Source organism: Canis lupus, chromosome 15 (genome assembly GCF_003254725.2).
Source record: "Canis lupus dingo isolate Sandy chromosome 15, ASM325472v2, whole genome shotgun sequence".
Taxonomy (NCBI): Eukaryota; Metazoa; Chordata; class Mammalia; order Carnivora; family Canidae; genus Canis; species Canis lupus.
The window spans coordinates 34661189-34682965 of NC_064257.1; the positions used below are offsets into that span (position 1 = coordinate 34661189).

Consider the following 21777-nt stretch of genomic DNA (forward strand, 5'->3'; position numbering starts at 1 on the left):
AAGCAGGAGTAGGGGAGAGGAGGAGCAGAGGGAGAGGGAGAAGCAGACTCCCGCGGAACAGGGCTCCATCCCAGGACCCTGAGATTATGACCTGAGCCAAAGGCAGATGCTTAATGAACTGGGCCACCCGGGCACCCCTCCTCATTTGAGCCTCTTAAAAGCACCTCAGCTGCAACATGTCCAAATGTGGCTTCATGTACTGCACCTTCTCCTGTACCTGCCATCAGCACTGCTTCCTTTCTGCTGTTCCTCTCCTCAGCACAGCACCCTGCCCACCCAGTTCCTTCTATCAGACACCCCTCTCCTCTCCCCTGTCACCAGCCCCATCGATGCAACCACCAGTGTCTATCTCTGGGGGTCCGCTTCTTTCCCCTCTGTCCTCCCCCCACCATCTCCTGCCTCACATGATGCCAGCCCCTGCCTGGCTCACCACGCTTCAGCCATATAGGCTTTTTAAAGTTCGGAAAAGCAGCATGTTTGGGGCCTCTGTACTGTGTCTGAAATGTCTGCCTCCCCACTCCCCCCTTCACCGGTGGCTCTCCCTCCCCCTTCAGGTCCCATCTCCTCCACTATCATGTCCAGGGGCAGCCCTCCCAGCCCCGTCAGAGGAGGTGAAGTCTCCCCCACCTTTCCAACCCAAGCGACAGTCCAGAGCTGCGGGAGGATGGGGACTGGGCCATCCTGCTGTCTCCCCAGCACAGGGCAGCCACAAGCCGGGCGCAGACCTCGAACCAGGGACAGGGGTGAGGCTCGGGAGAGAAGGACCCTGTGTGTCCTGGGAAGAAAGGACTAACCAGAGGTGGCACGATGAGCCTCTCTGAGCTCACTAGCCTGCCGTCTGACTCCCCTGCCAGTACGTGTTCGCTCAGCTCCAACACAGCCATCTTCTCAGGTTCTAACCCACCATAACAGCTGGGACACTGATTCGCTTTTCTTCTTCTGAATATACTCTCCGTGCCCAAGATCGGGGGTCTCTGTCACAGTGGCTTCCATTACATGAGTCACCAACAGGGGAGGTACAACTTCCTCAGATCTTCACGTTCTAGGCAGTGTTGGCTTTCTATGACGGCAGGCACGCATCCCAGAAACCGTGCATTCTTTTCAAATGCTTGAGCCCACCATTTCTCCCCGTTTCAGACACGTCATGGAAAAGGTGACAGAACAAGACAAAAGAGCAGCATTTTGGCAAATTCATTCATCTTTAATTGAGTACATGAATTATATATATAAAGAGTGATCCGAGGAGTGAATTGCCTTAGAACTGTCGTTTTTAATCCCCAACCCCCCCTCAAAAAATCCAATAAAATGAAGGAGTGAATTGCAAGGAATTTTTGTTGTAGCACCCGCTAAGAGACATTCGGCCCCACGATCTTTATTTAGTATCTGCTCGAATCCAGTGTTTAACTTACAGGGGATAAGGACAGAGAACAGACTGAATTATCCGTAAGCCTTTTTAAAATTAGGAATTCAAGGCTGATAGAAAAAAAAATCTCAATTTCATAAAACCGTGGCATCTCTGTGAGCAATAGCCACCCTCACCACCTGTACCAGCCTGTGCCCCATGGAGCCCAGCCTGCACGAACAAAACAAGAACTGAGGATGAAGATGAAGCCGAGCAGGCCTGATCGCTAAAAGCCCCGAGGAACAGTCACTCACCAATATGATAAAATAAACGGCCGGCCTTGATTTCCTGACTGCCTGTTATGCGTCAGGCAAAGATTTGAGTACTCTGTATTATCCCACCTAATTCTCCTGACGACCTTTTGAGGTGAAGCTCACTGATATTTCCATTTTATAGATGGGGAAACTGAGGCACAGGGAGCTAGCTCGTCCAGGGTCACACAGTGAGCGGCAGAGCCAGGATTCTCACGATCTTAACTAAGACGACTCTCCAGTCACTCACGCGGACGTTCCCTCTCTGCTTCTGAGTTAGAGACAAAACCTGAAAGATGTTCAAGTGAACTCTTCTAAACTGTGAAGCTGCCTCTGGTGAAGTCCCTCCCTTTATCTTACCTGTTAGCCCTAAAGTAGGTTTCCTTGACAAAGGAAGAACAATATTAACCCAAACTCTCGCCTAAAGAAGAAAACCATATATTTAGACATAATCCAGTGGCATCCTGGACATGTTCTACAAACAGAATATTCTAATAAAACTGACTGCGCCGTTTTCACCTTGCAACACTTAACATTTAAGTGGGTCAAATCCTAAACCAGTCAGCGGTGAAGATGAGTCTCCTAAACCAGAGCAGGGACACAAGTCCCTCAAGGGTCACCCATGCCCCAGATCTCACAGGCAAGTGTTTCCTACCAGCTCTGATGCTCTGGCTCCCAGAACTGTCCATGTAGATGCCTGGGACTGGCACACACTCCCAGCCCACGACAACGAGCAGAACAGAACGTGGGCAGCTGAAACTCCAGCTCACACATTGTGGGGGAAAAAAAATCTCCCTTCATGTTTCAGTTTTCTCCCTCATAAAGTGGGGCTGGAGAAAATAACCACTGCCTACAAAGAAACATTGTAAAAATAAAACTGAGCACTACTTGAAAAGTCTACATTTTTGTTTTAAAAAAGAAGATCAATGGCAATGTAAACTGCAGCAGTCACTATGGAAAACATATGGAAGTTCTTTAAAAAATTAAAAATAGTGGGAGGCCCATGTGGCTCAGTGGTTGAGCATCTGCCTTTGGCTCAGGGCGTGATCCTGGGGGTCCTGGACTTGAGTTCCACATCAGGCTCCCTGTGTAGAGTCTGCTCCCCCGCCCCTGCCTATGTCTCTGGTTCTGTCTCTGTGTCTCTCATGAATAAATAAATAAATACACAGTCTTAAAAAAATTAAAAATAGAACTACTATACAAATTCAGCAATTCCACTTCTGAGTATAAATCTAAAGGAAATGAAATCAGTTTCTAGAAAAGATATCCCCACCCCCATGTTCACTGCAGCATTATTTACAATAGCCAAGACATGGAAACAACCCAAGGGCCCATCAATAGATGAATAAAGAAAATGAGATATACATATACACAATGGATTATTATGTGGCCACGAGAACGAAGGCAATCCTGTTATCTGCAACAATATGGACAGACTGTGAGGACATGATGCTAAGTGCAACGAGTCGAGCAGAGGAAGACAAATATGCTCTTTGATCTCACTTATATGCAGAATCTAAAAAAAAAAAACAACAAACAAACCAAACTCACAGAAACAAAGAACAGACTGGTGGTTGCCAGAAGCACGGAGTGAAAGGTTAGGGAAATGGGTGACAGTGGTCAAAATGTACAAACTTCTAGTTATAAGAGAAAAAACTCCTGAGGATGTAATGTGCAGCTTGGCGACTATAGTTAACAATTTTGTATTACATATTTGACAGCTGCCAGGAGAGTAGGTCTTTTTTTTTTTTTTAGGTTTTTTTTTTTTTTTAAACTTATGTATTCATGAGATACAGAGAGAAAGAGATAGGCAGAGACATAGGCATAGGGAGAAGCAGGCTCCCTGTGGGGAGCCCAATGCAGGTCTTGATCCCAGGACTCTGGGATCATGACCTGAGCCCAAGGCAGATGCTCAACCACTGAGCCACCCAGGTGTCTTGAGAGTAGGTTTTAAAAGTACTTTTTTGTAACAAGAAAAAAATGTATTAACTAGGTGAGGTGATGGATGTTATTAATTAAACTTACCGTGGTGATCATTGTGCAATATATCAAATCATTACGTTGTACCCTTTAATGTGAGGTTATACATTAATTATACCTCAGTAAAACTGTGAGAAAAGAAAAGAAAGAGACCCTATGGTAGCAGGGAAAAAAAGCGCTCAAGAAGCCTAGGGCTGTCCCACTACAATGCTCCCAGCACATTCACACTGAAACATGCCTTTGCTAACAGTGACTCAGCAAACCCTTCCTTACATCCATCCAGAACCTACTCATCCCTCAGGTCCCACCCTCTCTGGACGTTCATTCATGTTCGTTACTCAAGGACTGTTTGCAAGAGAGACCAGGTCCAAGGCACTTAACCTCCCTGCCTTTGTCTCCACATCTGAGAAAGGGGAAAAATAGTAGGAACTGCTTTAGAGGGTTGCTCCAAGGAGTCGATGGGGAGGAAAAAGAGCCTTGTAAAGTGCTTTGCTAGCGAATGGCACATGGTATGCACTCAAGTCCTTGAAATTCTTCCAGGTATTGAAGCTATTATTCTACAGACAAGCAAACTGACTCAAGGCTCAGGGTTACACCACTGGTAAGTGGCAGACCTGAGACTGAAATCCAATGTTTGACCATGAAATGACCAACTGCCCCAGCAGTTCCGAGCTTGTTGGACACTGTGCCTGAATCCTGTGGCTTTCACTGTCTGCGATGTAATTTGGCCCCTGCTCGTGTTTTCTTGAGTGGTTTGGCAGTTGACCTGATCCTGATTCCCCACTCACTCCGTAAGCTTCTTGAAGGCAAGGTTTGCCTCTGTTTAAAAATTTTTAGTGATTTTGGTGATGGGAGCGGGGGAGGAAAAGAGGTTATAGGTGATGGGCTTGGGTAGATAATAAATATTTGTTAACAAAAAAAAAAAAAAAAAGTTTTGAGGCTACAGAGAATAGCCTCTGTAGTCAGTAACATCTATAACACGGGCTAATGGGGTTAATGAGGTGGACAATGTTTGTGCAGAGAAAACATCTTGCTTCACGTGCCAGAAATCCTTTAGGGCTTGCAGGTCATGTGTTTACAGTTTGGTAAATGAAGTAAAGGCTGGGAAGAGCCCGAGTGAGTGGCTGATGATGAGAGGGGCAGTACCTGGATGTCCCGTGAGCGCTCATAGGCCTGGTAGGCCACCTTCTCCTCGATGCTGGCCAGCTCCTGTTTCAGGTTGGCAGTCTCGTGCTGGTGCAGGTCTGTCAGGTCATGCAGCTGGTCTTCTAGCCGCTCGTACCTTTGCAAAGAGAGGACTGATTCTGAGAGTGACACTTCAAAGGTCTCCTTGTTCTCATTCCCTGGAAGACTAGGTTTCCAAAAGAGTACATCTAGCTACAGGGAACATGCTTTTGGGTAACACTGGTTTCTACCATCTGAACTTCTCTGTCCTCACTCCTGAGGTCCCACACACACCAGATTTGGCTTATCCCCCCCACATGGGACGAGCAGCTTCAGAGGCTGAGGTGATGACACAACAGGACACACCTGACGCATTCAGCAGGGCTGGTCAAGAGACAGGGCTGTCTGGGATCCCGCTCAAGACCAAGAGTTGCTGGCACCCCAGTGCGGCCCCCCTCTCCTGCCTGCACAGTGTCTTCTGGTCCACCGGTACAGCTCTCACACGCCAGAGAGCCCATTGAGGAAAGAGCCAACTTCTACACTACCACCAGTTCCACCATTTCCCAAAACATACTCTAGTTCTGAAAACATGCTTCAGCTCTTGAAACTTAAATGTTGCTAAAAAAATTAAAGCTCATTACAAATTATAAATGGCTTATTGGGTGGCATTTCCAAAAGTCCAAATCTTAAGTAACATAAGAACAAAGATTCCTGTTCCTATCTCCCATTTCCCTCAAAGAAGAGGGATTTGTCTTTTTTTTTTTTTTTAGGGATTTGTCTTATATTCAAAAACTAATAATGTTTATTTGAAATCAGGAAGCATTTGGGGGGAATGCATTAATCTGAAATGACTTCTATTAATGTCAGTGTTAGATGCTTAAATAGGTCACCGGATAGGATCATTACAAGGAGAGAGAGAGAAAGAGGGAGGGAGGGACGGAGATTGAGACATTATATGTCAATTATACCTCAAGAAAAAAGTGAGTCAAAAAAAAAATTAATGCAGATTTAAGGATTCTTCTCAGATGTGACTTCATAGGTATCCAAATTTTGGTGTAAAAGCCTTTTAAAAGATCTTTTATTGCAAGCAATACAGTCAGTGGCTAACTCTTGAAGATCACAAATGTAACTATATGACAAATGAGAACAAAAACTGTCCTACATTTATGTAAATGAGTATTTGTGACTTGAGATAAAATCTGGATCCAAAGAGTACTGTATCCCAAACTATTCAGAAGGAATTAAAGTCAGTGTTTGCTGGAAAACCTGTGACCCCAAAATAGTTGTGTGATAAAGAAACTAAAGTCAAAGATGTATGCTGAAAGTTTAAAAAAGTTGTTTCATTAAATATAAGAGCTAAAAAAAAGCCACATTTCTAAATTAATACATTTAAAACCATGTAGGAGATATAAAATATGTAAGCAAAATTTAAAGTTTAATCTTACAATATGTAATGGGTATTGAATTTTTTAATCTACAGTTTTATAAGTCAAGATATTAACTTTGACCAAAAAAACAACAACAAAAACAAAAAAACATCTTTTGGGGGGCACCTGAATGGCTTGGTCAGTGGAGTGTGAGACTCTTGATTTCAGAGTGTGGGTTCAAGGCCCATGTTGGTATAGAGATTACTTAAAAAAGAAATAAAATCTTTAAAAAACCTAAAACTCTGGAGAATCTTTTTACTGGGAAAATGGTGGGAAGTCACTTTTGATTAATATTTTTATTAATAAGTTATAAGTACATAAAAGTCAGCATATAAAACACCTTTTAAAATTAGCTAACAGGGCATGTGGGTGACTCATGCCACCAGTAGTTGGGCATCTGCCTTTGGCTCAAGTCATGATCCCAGAGTCCTGGGATTGAGTCCCACTTCGGGCTTCCCGTGGGGAGCCTGCTTCTCCCTCTGCCTATGTCTCTGCCTCTTAAGAATAAATAAATACAATCTTAAGAAAATAAAATAAAATTAGCTAACTTAGGAATGGCCTAGGTAGTTCAGTCGGTTAAGTGTCTACCTTTGGCTCAGGTCACGATCTCAGGGTCCAGGATAGAGCCCTGCATTAGGCTCTCTGCTCAGTGGGGAGCCTGCTTCTCCCTTTGCCCCTCCCCTCCTTGGGCTCTCTCCTTCTCTCTCTCAAATAAATAAAGTAAAAAGTTAGCTAAAAAAAATTCACAAGATTTGAATTTATACTTTACTCTTAAGATTTCTTTTGAAAACTCCTAAGTTGAAAAGTTTATTGGGCAAGATACAGTATATATAAAAAACTGTATATTATGTAAAGACTTTCAGATTGAAGTATCAAAGAAAATCTACCTTGTTGAACAATGCAGTAATTTTTTTTTACTTGACATAGCTATTAGGGAGGAAAAGAAAATAGATGAAAAGATTGGTGAATTAGTGTAATGAAACTTTGTAACAGGAGTCTACTGAATCAGGAGCTTAGTCTGCACAAGTCCTAGACTATATAGGGATATGTTAAAAGACACAACTTTCTCTAAAGTGTCAAACTGTAAGTCACAAATTATAAAATGTAGAACTATGAAGTATGGGAAAAAACTGTCGATTCTTAACTTTTTTCATCCATATCCACATTTATGGAAAATATAACTATCAGCATACCACTTTCAAGAAGGCAATCTCTCTGAAGTCATGCCTCTAAAAGAATTCCAAGAGAATAATCTGAAATACCTGTATCTTTCCTCTTGCAGGGTCTGTGAAATGAAACCGTATTCTCTCTTAAATTGCACTTTGAGCGCTTCGATGTCCTCGGCCAGCTGTGCCTGGGTGTCCTTGATCTCTCTCAGCTCCTCCAGGATCATGGTGAGCTTGCCCTGGCTGTCCAGCGTGCCGGCTCCACTGGCTCCAAAGGACTGGTTCCCGTTACTGTCAGCAGAGCCTGATGTGCCACTCGAGCACTCATCATCGCTGCCATACTTGGGTTTGTTCACAATGGTCGCGCTGCCCCCGTAGGCCCGGGGACTCCCCTCGGGCCTGAACTCCTCTAAGGAATTTTTCAAGTGTGCGATGTTATCGGCGCTGCCAAACTTATTCCGGATCAGGTTGGCGAACTCTCTGGACTTACTGAAGACGAACACAGGCGGAGTGAGGGACACTCCGGGCATGCTTGATTTACTGCACTCCGTGCTGTGTGGAGCAGTTCGGGACTTGGCGTGGGCATCTTTCAGGGAGTGCTGCAGATCCTTCAGGTTGTCTTTGGAAATGTCCTTCGAGTTTCTGGAGGCTCCATTCTGTTCGATCTCTCTGAGCTTTCTATGATACTGTTCTAACTTCTTCTGTAGCTGGGCAATGGAGTGAGCGGACTTCTGATTCTTCTTCTCAAAGACTTGTTTGATACGGCCAGCCTGCTGCTTGTCTGCGCTGCTGACGAGTTTCAGATACTCTGCAACATTCCCATCGCGGGACGTCTGCTCAATTTTTATCTGCTCTGTCACCTTCAGAATTTTTTGTTTCAGGCTGTCTGCACTGAGTTTGACCTTGTGGAAGTCCAGGATGCCATCTGGTACATCGAAGTTGAGGTTGGTGTCAGACCCCCCTCGGCGAATGTTCAGGGGCAGGCTTAGGGTATTCATGTCATGACGTTCTACCTGAAGGATGAAGGCAAGAAGCACTTTAAGATTTGAAGTCAAAGATGTAGTTTTTGTGATAGACTCTTTGCATACACCACAGATATACCTTAGGTCCCAGATTTTTAAGCTGTAGGTATTTAGGGCCACCTGGATGGCTCTGATGGTTGAACGTCCAACTCTAGGTCTCAGTTCAGGTCATGATCTCAGGGTCCTGAGATCAAGCCCCATGTCAGGCTCCACAATCAGCAGGGAGTCTGCTTGAGTTTCCCTCTCCCTCTCCCCACTCACATACTCGGTCTCCCTCTCAAATAAATAAATCTTTAAACTGCAAGTATTCATAAGATAAATCTCCCTACTACCGTCTTCCACTGAATAGAGAGGACAGTCCAACTCTTTTTTGCATCCATGTTTACTAACTGTGAGATTCCATTCTCCCAGGGTGTCCAATGTTTTGTCTGATTACATGATAACTGCCAGTTGCCAGGGTAGAAAATGAATGCATAATGGCATGAGGTTACCAATGAGTCCTCATTTCCCAAAACACCCAGGTAACTGGGGTGCCTCCCACACCCCATTCCCTGTGAAGTGCAGCACTGTGGGAAATGTGTCCAATTCAGAACCCAATCATGTAACAAAAAGAAAGAGAAAAAAGTTCCAGCAGGTATATTCATTAACACAGGAAATAATTTTCTTAATGAAATCATTAAACATTAATTTTACTGAGTAATAGAACTGTACTGAGATGTGGAAATGAGCAACACCAAATCATGACCCAAGGGATTAAAAAATAAGAACAAGTGGTAATACCCAGAGAAATGGCTTTCTCACTCAAGGGCCACCTGGGGAAGAAGTGCAAAGTATCACTGAGCACCGCAGTGAGGAGGATAACTAGTTTGCGCTCTAAAAGGGAAAGATGGAGTGCTTGGGTGGCCCAGCTGGTCAAGTGTCAGCCTTTGGCTCAGGTCATGACCTGGGGTCCACATTGGGCTCCCTGCTCAGTGGGGCGCCTACTTCTCCCTCTGCCTGCTGTTTTCCCTGCTCATGCTCTCATTCTGTCAAATAAATAAAATCTTTAAAAAATTAATAAAATAAAGAAAGACAAAGGTAAATCTGGGTGCCAGGTACTGTGGATGTTTGAATGCGTCGTCCTGTTTGATCTTCATTACCACACCAGGCAAAGACTACATTAAATCCATATGCATACAAACTGAGACAACAAGATGCAGGATTTGAACCCAAGTCACCCTAACTGGGTTCTCCTTCTACATCAGGACACCCTACCAAGTTGTCCCCAAAGGACTAAATACAAGCCTTTGTAGGGCCTGAATACAATTTCTAAACAAAGATTTGTAACATCTAAAAAGCATCTTTTTTTGCCCAGTTAACAACCCTATTAGAATAATGTCCTGACACAGAGTCTCAACGGGAACCAAAGAGGAGACCATATGTGGCATAAGTTATCCTGTGTTTTAGGGGGAAGAAACAGCAAAAATGTTTTTAAATGAGTATAACTTTTTAAATATTTTATTTATTTATTTATGTGACAGAAACACGCTGAGCAGGGAGCCTGATGTGGGACTCGATCTCAGGACCCTCGGATCATGACCTGAGCTGAAGGCAAATGCTCAACCAACTGAGCCACCCGGGGGCCCCAGAAATAGCAAAATATTAATCAAATACTAACATGCTTCACCCTGCTCAAGTGACCTAGACTCAAGTGCATTCACTTTCAAAAATGAAGTATCAACACTTTGTCCCGCGGAAGATCCTACCCAGTGCTTTTTCCCAGAGAAGGGAGCCCAATGGCATAGTGGGACCCAATCCCAGGTTGGTGAGTCAGTCCTCCTACACAACAAAAGTCTGTTAACATTATTCTTGGCCCCTCTTCCAACACAGTTTTGCTATGAATAAAAAACATCGGGTGTTTTTATTGCACAGAAAAGCATCATGTAGGAAAGGCTGGAAGGAAATAAATGCCACAGCACTTGTAAGACTAGAAAAAAAGGCTAAAAAAATTGTGGCATCACCTGGTCAAGATGGAAGGATGGTTGTAGGGAATTAAAGGAGGTGCATGATAATCATCTTCAAGTTCTGGAGAGACAACCACAGTGGGCTCAAGGAAACTATGCACCTGTGGCTCACTGGTGAGCCCTAACAGGAATGGGTACAAAGTACAGTAACACAGAATGCACTAAATCTAGAAATTGTTTATTTGGGGCAGACAGGGTAATCCATGGTGACCGTACAATCATGAGGCTACGAATTTTATTTCACTGGAGATATTCCCTGATCTGATTATGCTATTCTACTTCTCAGAAACTTTCTTTGGCTCCCCGCCCCCAAGCCTCTAAGATTAAATAATACAACCTGGCCACTATAAGGTCCTAGCTAACCTTTCAGGCCTCACCCTGCATCTGATTGATGCCATTCATCCTAAGTGAACCATACAACCCAAAGTTCCCAGAATGTGTGTGAATTTCCTATGGATGCTCTCATAAGAAGGATATTCACAATGCTTGCCACCCATCTGTTTCTGCTTATCAAAATCGCACATATACCATGAAGCTGTTCTTAGTCTATCAGAAAGCTACAACAAAATGACACAAATACAAATAAAGACTTTTAAACTTTAACTGAAGTATAATTTACACACAGAAAAGAGCACACATTTAATAAGAATAAAACTCAATGAACATTCACAGACTGGACATACTGTATAACCAGGACCCAGTAAAAAAAACAGACAACAAAGGGGTGCCTGGGTGGCTTAGTCAGTTAAGACTCTAACTCCTGATTTTAGTTCAGGTTGTGATCTCAGGGTTGTGAGATTGAGCCCTGCACCAGGCTTTGCGCTGTGCATGGAGCCTGCTTATGACTCTCTCTCCCTCTGCCTCTCCCCTTTCCCCCGTCAAGAAAACAAAACAAAAACAAAAACTCCATAAAACAAAACTGAAGTTCCCTGTACCCCCCCCTTCAATCATCAGTACATCACCTCCACCTCCGAGGGTAACCACAGTGACCACAAGCCTCACCTCTAACAGCATGCATTCGTTTTGACTAGTTATCACTCACTCTTCTTGTCTTTTTGCTCCACTTTGTCTGTGAGGCTCCTAAGACCCTGTTTTTACCCTCTGGAGTTCAAAGATCAGATGAAGTTGTTTTTTTAAAAAAAAAACACCCAAACCTGCTCGGTACTGAAAAGTCCACCACATCGGAAGATGCAGAGGTTTTTACCCTTTACCTTCCCAGATGCCACCATAGGTTACCACCTGGTCGTCCTCTAACCTGCAACCCACCGCAGGTGGCCATCTAGTGCTGGCGTCGCAACGTCCCTAGAGACTCTGCACTAGGACAGCCTCGAACACTCAGGAACGTGTGCACACGGAGAGCTGGCTGACTTATGGCTCACTCTAAACCATGCTTAAGGCAGGTCCTCAAGAGTCCAGGCTGGGGAAAGCAAGAGCATTCAAAACTCAGGTCAATTGATCTTACTGCTCGTCAGCAAATCTCAGTTACACATGTTTGATGAGGGTGAAAGGTTGAAGCTAGTGTTGGGCCGCACCTTTTTATAGCCTTTTATAACCCTCGCTCTGCAGGATAATCAAGAGCCAATAATGTACACTTCATTACTAGATACCCATACATCCCCTAAACTCACAGTGAAATCTCATGTGGGTGCTGGGGAGAGAGTTGGGGCTGTCCTCCATTTAACGTGGAGCCCACCCTGAGGGCAACCGCATGGAGCAGCTGCTTCAGGGTGGGACCTGGGGAGGACAGAGCTCACGGATCGCCTGGAGCCAACGTGTGCGCGGACCATGCGCATCAGGAGACACATGCTGTGGTTTGGGCACAGACATTAATTGGTTATGTGTTCTTAGCTGTCAAGTCACTTCTGTAGCTAATCTCTCAAGAGATCAAGCCAGACAACTCAGAGCTAACATGGCAAAATTCCATGAAATTTAATCTGAGCTATCTTTACTGTGAGACATTAGCATGAACCCTGGGCTCTGGAAAAGAGTGCTTTTGGTTTCCATCTCGGCGCCACTTGTATGAGCTGTGCAGCTTTGGAAAAATGACTTTGCCTCTTTGTGTCTCAGTTTCCTCGTCTGTAAAATGGAGATAATCCTTCTTCAAAGAGTTGTGAGGAATAAATGAGATAGTGCACGTAAATGAAGTACTTACAGAGTTCCTGGCACAGAGAATGGTTTCAAAAAAGGTTTGCTATTGTTGTCATTCCAATTTCCTTTTTAAATATACCTCTATGTAAAAATGGAAAGGAAAACAAGCTCCAAACAATGGTTATCTTTTGCACAGTGGGGTTAAGAGAAGTCATTCTTTTTATGTTTTCGTATTTTCCAACTAAAAAAAAAAATGAACATGAATTACCATTTTGGCAGAATAGATGCTATTTTTAAAAATGACTGCTAGCCCCTTTCAGTACTCTTGGAATCACTTGGTTATTATTAGTTTACGTGAAAGGCAGACCACCAACATCCTAGTGAAAAGCCATTCCTAATAATGCTTTCCTTCCGGCAGCAGAACATTTCTCTTGTCACCTCAATGTTCTGGAACAAAGGCTAACAGAAAAGCCTAGCCTTGGACTAACATCAAAAACGGACACTGAGTCATCTCTGCAGCAACCCAAGCTTCCAACACAGCGTAAGTGAGCTCACCTTGCTCACCGAGAAGCCGGGCACAGCTCCATCAATTACAGTGCTGCTTGAACACACTGTTCAGCCTTCCAAAGACGGCTCTCTCCATGACGTTTCACATTTAACCCCTGAAAGCTCCAGAGGAAAACGAACAAAAGGGAAGGACAGCCAATGCAGAGGCACATCACCCAAAACTGCACCTAAGAGAAGTGGGAAAGGGCAAGTGAAGGGCAGGGAGAGGCCAGCGTGGGTGCCTGGAGGGCATGGGCTGAGGCTCTGGGGGTCACAGAGGGGCCTGATCATGCAGATGCACGCAGAGATGGGAACTAGGGAGGGATAACTGCCCAAGCCATACAATGCAGCTTTCATGTTAAGAAAAGCTCTTGATCCCTGTCACCCAACGAAAGAGTCGGTCCTTCAAACTGGCTGTCATCTCCCAGGCAACAGGTACCTCCCGGCGCACATGAGGGTGCTTTCAGAGGCCCACTAAGGAGCTGCCAAGTATCCAGAGGCACTCACAAGTCCTTGTGGCCAGGTGTCCAGGCCAACATAGCTGACATTCTGCCCTCTTACTCATTTTGGCTGGAATCTAACTTCAAATCCAGAGGCAGGGCTTTTCCTTGGTTTGTCAATCAGAATGTGCTAGGCTTTGCTGTGGCAATAATGCCAACATCGCAGTGGCTTTTTAAAAAAAGGATAGAAAAGAAGAAAAGGTTCATTTCTTGCTCATGCTAACAAGACTGCCGGCAATCAGCTGAGGGACCTGGGCTATGAGGAAGCCTCTCTGACCTGCTGTGATGTTGTTGGTGGCCGTGGCAGGTGAAATCATTCCCCGGGGCTTAAAGACACCCACCAGAAGAGATGCCTGTGGCTTCCCCTGCTCGCTGCACTGGGCGTTAGTGCATTTCAAGGCAAGTACAGGACAGGGAAGTAAAATCCTACCACATGCCCAGGAGGAAAAGTGCCATGTTAGGGACATGCGTGTCCTCTCATTTGTTAAAAATTCTGAGATATGTTCTACTGTTATCACTATTTAACAAATGAGACAACTAGGCACAGAGAAGCTAAGTTGCCTACAGGCACACCACTAGGAAATGGCTGAGTGGGGACCGAAATCCAAGTGGTCTGTCTCCAGAGCCTGCCTCTCTAATGACTGGGTACTTTTACGATGAGTCAGGCATCGTGCTAAATAATTTTTTTAGTATTCATATGTTCTTCACATTCATTCTATTTGATGAGGAAAGTAAGGCTTATAAAAAGTATATAGGTTTCTTGAGGTCCTCCATAGATAATAAATAGCAAGACTTCAAGAGACCTAAGCTCAGCCACCAACTGTGTGAAAACCCACTCGTGTCCCTAACATGGGCACCCAGGCCGTGTGAACACTCGGGGTTGGGTTTAGACCTCTCTGTCGTCAAACCCTCCCTCCCGCAGGCTAAACTCTAAATCCTCATCCATGCCACTGCTTCCCCGCAGCCCTGGGGCTGCTGTGAAACCACATCCATCTCAGGTTTGATTCGGCCTGTGAATTCATTCTTCCTCATCCATGCTTTAAAATAGGCATAGCTTTTAGGCAAAGTAATTTTGAAGATTAAAAAAAAAAAGCTTACCGCTTTTATCAAAACCATGTGCGAGCATTTAGGATCACTGAGACAAGAAAGGCAATTAGAGAAACAAGGTAAAAATCAGAGAAGTGAGATGAGAGACCTATGGAGAAGAGGCAAGCCACGTCTAAGGGCCTAACAACTGAGGGGTTCAGTTCCGGATGCACGTGGGTGCAGAGGCCACTCAGCAGATAAGTCATGAATCTGCCTGGAGAAAAGGAAAGATCGCCCTTCCCTATGCTGGGTGTAATGGCAGGGAGCACAAGGCCGCTGCCCAGCATGGCCCTTTAGGGGATACCTTTTTTACATTCTACCAAAAAAAATGCGAGCTTTCTGTCACTTTGCTTCTAATAATACATATGACACAAGGGAGCCATCCTTCCTCCCGCTGCTGACATGTACCTGCAAGATATCTCACCAATCAATAAACATGGAACCCAGGGAAGCCAATGAACCACTGGACCCCAGCACCCGACACCTGGTTTTCTTGCTAACTGAGCTAACCTGCAGTGGAGAAGTAACTCTGAAGGCTTGCTAAGCATCCTTTATCAGGCCATAATGAACACATTCACGTGGATACCTATACAGAATACTCAATATTCATTAATACTTTCTTTCCCACTGCATGCTAGAAATGAAAAACGATAGAGGGCTCCATATAGTATCCAAAAGGATATCTTATTGGTAAAGTGTCTTCATAAAATGTTTATACTAATTTATTTTTGACAAAGAACACTTCCTACTGTAGTTCAAGTCTGTCAATAGGACACCATAAACTTCTTTAAAGTGTTAATGTGTTAATAAAACCTTTCCAGGAAAAGGACTGAACCTCTTTTAAAGTTCATGGTGTCCAGATCAGGAACTGAGTCACCGGTTTTACCATAAAGGTTTTATGTCATGTCCCCCACCCCCCGCCCTTCCTCTCTCAGCATCACTGACAAAAGAAACTCGACAGCATCAGAAATTCTAGTTCTTGCTTGCACGTGAAATTCAGCTCATTATTCTGGGATTAAGGATGGTTGAGAACAGGGGGTGGAATACACGTTCCTGTGCTGGGCCAACCCTTTATCCAGATAGTGCAAATTGATGGAAGAAAGGAGATTAGACAAAGTGTTTAAGGTTCTCAAAAACAAATTCTTCAAGCATCTTCAAGCACTTACAAACACTTGATACTGTAATTAGAAATAATTATCTTTTCATTAAGCCTCTACCAGGCAGCAGTGGTAACCTACTTTGAGTTATGTGCACCAGAAAATGTAGATGGTCTTCAAAATAGCTTATAACTCACACTTTTGATTAACACAAACTAACCCCTTACAAAATTAGTCTGACCTGGTAAAGATTTCCTGGACGCTGTATAATCTATAGATGAATGAAATCAAAGGGGGGTGGGGGAGACCAGATAGGGAAGGCCAGGGTAATGCAAATCAAGCAACCAACGCTGAATACCAACAGCAGGTGAAGGACAGCCACGGTCCCCTGGGGCAGGGACCTCACTGGTATGTGCTATGACACCAGAACCTACGCTGAATACCAACGGTAGGTGAAGGACAGCCACAGTCCCCTGGGGCAGGGGCCTCACTGGCATGTGCTATGACACCAGAATAGGGCTATTCCTAGGAGAAAGGAGTCACTGGGCATCACCTGGACCTCAAAGCCAGGTAAGTTTGAGAAAGGGAAGTGAGTACCCACATGGGCCCCTGACCTCTGCAGACTGAGTAGTAAGAATGCAGCCTTCCACAAGGAAGGGCTAACGGTTCCTTCCAGTGGGGAGATGTGGGATGGTGCCTTCAGAAGAAGGGGAAGCAGGAAACCCCAATTTTAGGACTAAATGCACAATAAACATCACAGTGGCTTTTAGTTTACACTTAGAAGAAACAGGGCTGTGAGAACCCCTGGGCACCGAGCTGACCTCTTCCGGGGGGGCTGGAGTCCTTCCCACCAGGGAAATTACTCCCCACCAGTTTCGGGTAGTGGGTGTCAGTAAAACCTTCCCGGGGAAAGGACTGAGTGCTTGCCTTGAGGGCCAGGGGAGAGCTGGAAATAGCACATGATACTCCAAGAGACCCACCCCAGGAACCGAGGCAGGAGAAGCAGCTCTGAAGGAGAGAAAAATGGGTCTGCAACCCCTGAGCCAGTGAGCAGGAAGCATGGCATCTACTCACTGCCTCCCTTATCCCCAAAATGCGGAGGGTGGGGGTTCTTGGGTGCAACGAGTGTCCAGGCTTTTTAAAGACTGTATTTATTTATTCATGAGAGACACACACACACACACAGAGGCAGAGACACAGGCAGAGGGAGAAGCAGGCTCCCTGCAGGGAGCCCGATGCGGGACTAGATCCCAGGACCCCGGGATCATGACCTGAGCCAAAGGCAGATGCTCAACCACTGGGCCACCCAGGCACCTCTTTTTTTTTTAATTTTTAAGTTCTTGGATATTACTGCTACTCTATTTTCCATGTGCCTTATCATAACCTCTTAGGAGAAAGAGGGATGTGGACCTTATTTTATGGATGCTACATAGGTCATCCTGCCTGGAGGTGAACGCTATACTCTCACTCCCAAATGTAATAAGGGGAATGTGGTCAAACATACCCAACTCATAAACTGGCATAACTACTTCTGTCCCCCATTGTCGGGACACCCAGAGAAAGCCACAGTAAAGGTCACAGCTTGGCTTGTGTCCTATTAAAAGTTGCTTAGTAAGACTGAGCCAGGAAACAGAACTTGATCCTCAGGCCCCAAAGGAAACCTAAGCAAACCTAAGCCTCATCATTAAATTATTCTCTGTAGATCAGGGTTTAATTTGTTTTGGGTACCATAAAAAATACTGCATATGTAGCAGATAATCTGTAGTATAGAATTTCGTTATAAATAGGTCAGAACACAACTAGCCATCAGATAAGGCTTAGAAATAATATACTTAATTTTGTAGTAGGAAAAAACCTGATCCTTATTAGTTTCTTTCCCTTTTGCAATATGGCATTTATTTCCTTGGTGCAATTTTATTTTTTCTAATGTAAGCCAGGAGTACTATCACTAAATAGCAACTAGAAATAAAAATCTTCCTTTTGTTCAACCCAAACCATAAACAGCATCATATTCCAGGAAAAAAAATTTAATGTCCATGAAAAGTACATTCAGTCAACATTCTAGGATTTATTTTTTTGTATGGAAGCTGTGTTAAGCTTCAAGTGAGGCCAAGCAATATAAAAACTCTCATCACCTTGGGCCAAATAAAACTACCTTTTTAAAAGATAAACCAGATCAGATCCTGTTCCTTCTCAAAACCTTTAAAATCCTGTAGACTAGGAGTGCCTGGCTGGCTGAGTCAGTAGAGCATGTGACTCCTGATCTCAGGATCATGAGTTCAAGCCCCACCATGTTGGGTATAAAGCCTACTTTCTTTCTTTCTTTCTTTCTTTCTTTCTTTCTTCTTTCTTTCTTTCCTTTCTTTCTTTCTTTCTTTCTTTCTTTCTTTCTTTCTTTCTTTCTTCTCTTTCTTTCTTTCTTTCTTTCTTTCTTTCTTTCTTTCGACTTTATTTATTTATTTATTTATTTAGACTTTATTTATTCATGAGAGACACACAGAGAGAGGCAGACACAGGCAGAGGCAGAAGCAGGCTCCACGCAGGGAGCCCGATGCGGGACCCGATCCCGGGACTCCAGGGCCATGCTCCCGGCCGAAGGCAGACACCCAACCGTCCCTAAAGCCTACTTTAAAAAAAAAAAAAGGTAATAAAAAAAATTCCCTAAAGAGTGAAATCCTTAGCAAAGAATGTAATAGAACTCTTCTGATCAGGGTACTCTCTTAGCCATATGCCAGGAGATCTGTCCATAAGGATATTTTGAATATATCTACGCACAAGGTACCAGGGTAAGGTGGGAGCTTTATATACATTCATTTCACCTCCAGGGTTCCATGAAGTAGGTGTCAATAGCTGTGCTTTGGAATGGGAAGGCATCAAATAAGTTGTAGTTATAGCTAATTAATAAGGAACCAGGATTTGTACCAAAGTCTAAGCTTTCAGTCTTTATCTTATTCCCTTGATCCAATAAGCCCCTGAATGCTTCATGCACTTTCCTATTACAGTGTATTCAGGGCCTGCCACTTCCCCATCCCTAGCATGGCCTCTGGGGCCTCCACCCCAAATTACTTTTCCTTTTTTTTTTTTTTTTATTTATTTATGATAGTCACACACAGAGAGAGAGAGAGGCAGAGACACAGGCAGAGGGAGAAGCAGGCTCCATGCACCGGGAGCCCGATGTGGGATTCGATCCCGGGTCTCCAGGATGGTGCCCTGGGCCAAAGGCAGGCGCTAAACCGCTGCGCCACCCAGGGATCCCCCAAATTACTTTTCAAGGACTAGTTCAGATATTGCCTCTTCCACAACGCTACCCCCACTTCCATGCTCAGTTAGAACCGATTGCTTCTTTTTTGCTCTCCACAAAATCTGCATTTCCCCCTTTAACAGTGCTTATTCTGCTATATCTAAGTGTAGAACATGTGGCACCCCGCTATACTGAAGCCTCAAAGGGACACAATGTCTAATAAGCCAATTGTGTCCTGCCCCACATTCCTTCCTCAATAGGACCTTAGTCTCTGTTGCTCAATCAATGGTAGACAAACAGCCAACTGGGGTAGCCAGTTGTCCCTCATGTTTACATTTGCTCAGCTATTGGAGATGACAAGATCAAGGAGAACCTGCCACTGAGGTTATTCAGGACTGTTTTCAAGACAGACTGGACTGCATGCAGTTCAGGTCTCATGATTCATGTGAAAGATCAAACATTCAGAAAACTGATGTGTTTCATGGCTTTCTGTTGCTCCAAATAGCAAATGACAAATATTAACCCCCACAAGGTACAGAATACACAGGTGTACTCCCTTCCTCCCTGGGGCACCATCAGAACTGTGGCTGAGAATCCACGTGTCTGCTCCTTCTAACACACCGTGTTTTAACTCAATCCATTATTCGTGAGGGCATAAGGATGCAGTCTTATACTGCGTTAAATGAAAAACTTAAAAAATATGTTTACTGCCCCACCAACATTATCAAGTATAATTCCCTGTCCCTTTGGAAATCATAATTCAATAGAAGGTACCCACAAAAATCAAGGAGTCCCTTTATCCTACAAAGTCTAAGAAGGCAATGATTTGTTTTAAAGGACAAAAGCAGACCTCAAGAAGAACGGGTCCAAGAGAAAGCAGGATCCTGGCAAAATAGTACAGATTAATTTTAAAGACGGAAGAAACCAGTTAAAGACTGAAGCATTACATAATTTCCTATACACTTCACATACATTATTTTATTTTTCCTCTCAAGAATATGAGATTAGGATAATTACTCCAACTTTACAGACAGAAAAAGCAAGTGGCTTGTCTGAAGTCATAAAGCCAGTAAGCAGCAGAGCTGTAACTCCCGCTGGCTCCAAGGTCTGCTGCACTCTAACATCTCCATCTTTTACCAAGAGCCTGCTGCGATATGCAGACCCTTTACTAGACACAAACACGTCTCCCACACCCTTACAACCCCTAAGATTTGGTTTACATAAATCACTATGTCTCCATTAAATACTGCACAGTGAAAAAAATATGTATGGGAGAGAAACCAGAAGAGCAATAGTAACCAACGGTTTTAGGCAGCTTTTGGGGCCACTACGCAATTACTAGAGATGTTCTCAATCTGACATTAATAAGTCAGAGAAGAAACTAGCTTAAATCCCAAGATATCTTGAACAAAATATGTAGGCTGCTTCTGTTTTAACCACTAACGATGATTCTCAACACCAGTGAAACATGCCAGTTTGCACATAAAGTCCCTCTTCTGGTTAAAGCCCTGGTAGGTATATAATCATTAGAGGCTCTGCTACCAAGATGAAGGCAAGAGGAGGCTTCCTTCTCCAGGAGCCACAGCGGTTTAAAAGCACTGAAGATCTGTATTTCGGTTAGAGGATAGTCCTCTAGGAACACATTGTTTTGTAATCTGGGGAAAAAAGGAAAACTACAAAGAACGTAATTGAATTGTGGATTGTGATTTTTAAGATAAACACTATCCCGTGACCTTTCTTAGACCTATATTTGGGCTGACAATAGCCTTCCAGGGCCTACTCAAAACACTTGCAAGCCACCAGCCAGCTGAGATTCATAGGAAAGGCCCAATTCCAAGGCCATGTGTACCTACACAGAAGTTAATTCTATCATGTTGGTAGCATCCGTTAGTGGTTAAAAGCAGATTCAGAGCCAGACCACGCAGGTTCAAATCCCAGCTCTACCATGTTAAACATATCATCATAGCAAGTTGCTTATTCTACACCCCAGTTTCCTCATCTGTAAAATGGTGACAACAGTACCTACTTCACAGGGCGATCGTGAAGATTAAACGAATGAATGTTTGTGAAGTGCTTGGAACAGGGCTTGGTGCAGAGTTAGGTGCTCTTTTCTGACATACCTCAGAAAAGTCCAGAGCCAAGAGCCACAATGCTGCCTTCACCATGATTAAGGTCTTCAGGAGAAGCTGATAATACCCTCACTACCCTGCTTCATGGAATCTGCTTGTGTATGCACGTGGAGATGTAGGGGGAGAAAAGACAAGCAAGGTCTCAAAGCACACAGGAGGCCCCTGCAGAATTAAGTTTCAATGAACTTGAACTGAGCGGTAAAGAGAATTTTTCAAAAGATGCCTATTTACCCAAAAATATCTAGTATTTGAGTGATTTCATCCAACTTTTGAAAAGGTACAAGACCTCACATGACTAAAACTTAAAACCTCAGAATCTGGTCCTTAAGTTTTTAAATCCATATCATTAGTCTTCTATGTTGCTATGTTGGTGAAACTAGAACTAAATAAGGCCCTAAAGAGAGAGGTCTGACATTTCCCTAAGTCTCTAAGCAAAATAAGGAAAAAATGTATTAGAAAACCTCATGTAATGACTATAACTTGCTACTTCCTGTAAAAATACTCCTAAACTAATTCTTGAGTGTTATGTCACAGAAGCTGGTTTTCACAGATGCATGGGCTGTGTTTTTTGTTTTGTTTTTGAACCAGGCTGTAGGTAATTCCATGACCTTCCCTATCAGTGGCATCATTCTCTAATTCTACCCAGGTTCTCTCTCCACCCCTGACTCAAGCTGT

At 44.0% G+C, this 21777-nt stretch overlaps 1 protein-coding gene across 15 annotated transcripts in view; it reads right to left on the minus strand.

Moving 5' to 3' along the window:
- TMCC3 (transmembrane and coiled-coil domain family 3) overlaps positions 1 to 21777 on the minus strand; it is a 271622-nt gene that overhangs the window by 14909 nt on the left and 234936 nt on the right. For 13 of the 15 annotated variants that reach the window (XM_049093920.1, XM_049093925.1, XM_049093919.1 and 10 more), the window contains 2 exons: positions 7487 to 8403; positions 4780 to 4915 (listed from right to left, as the gene is read on the minus strand). In XM_049093920.1, coding sequence (XP_048949877.1) covers positions 4780 to 4915; positions 7487 to 8403 — 1053 coding nt within the window. Of the gene's footprint in view, positions 1 to 4779; positions 4916 to 7486; positions 8404 to 12567; positions 12745 to 13058; positions 13255 to 21777 lie in introns of those variants that run through there. The other 2 variants (XM_049093922.1, XM_049093929.1) reach the window with 2 other exon arrangements.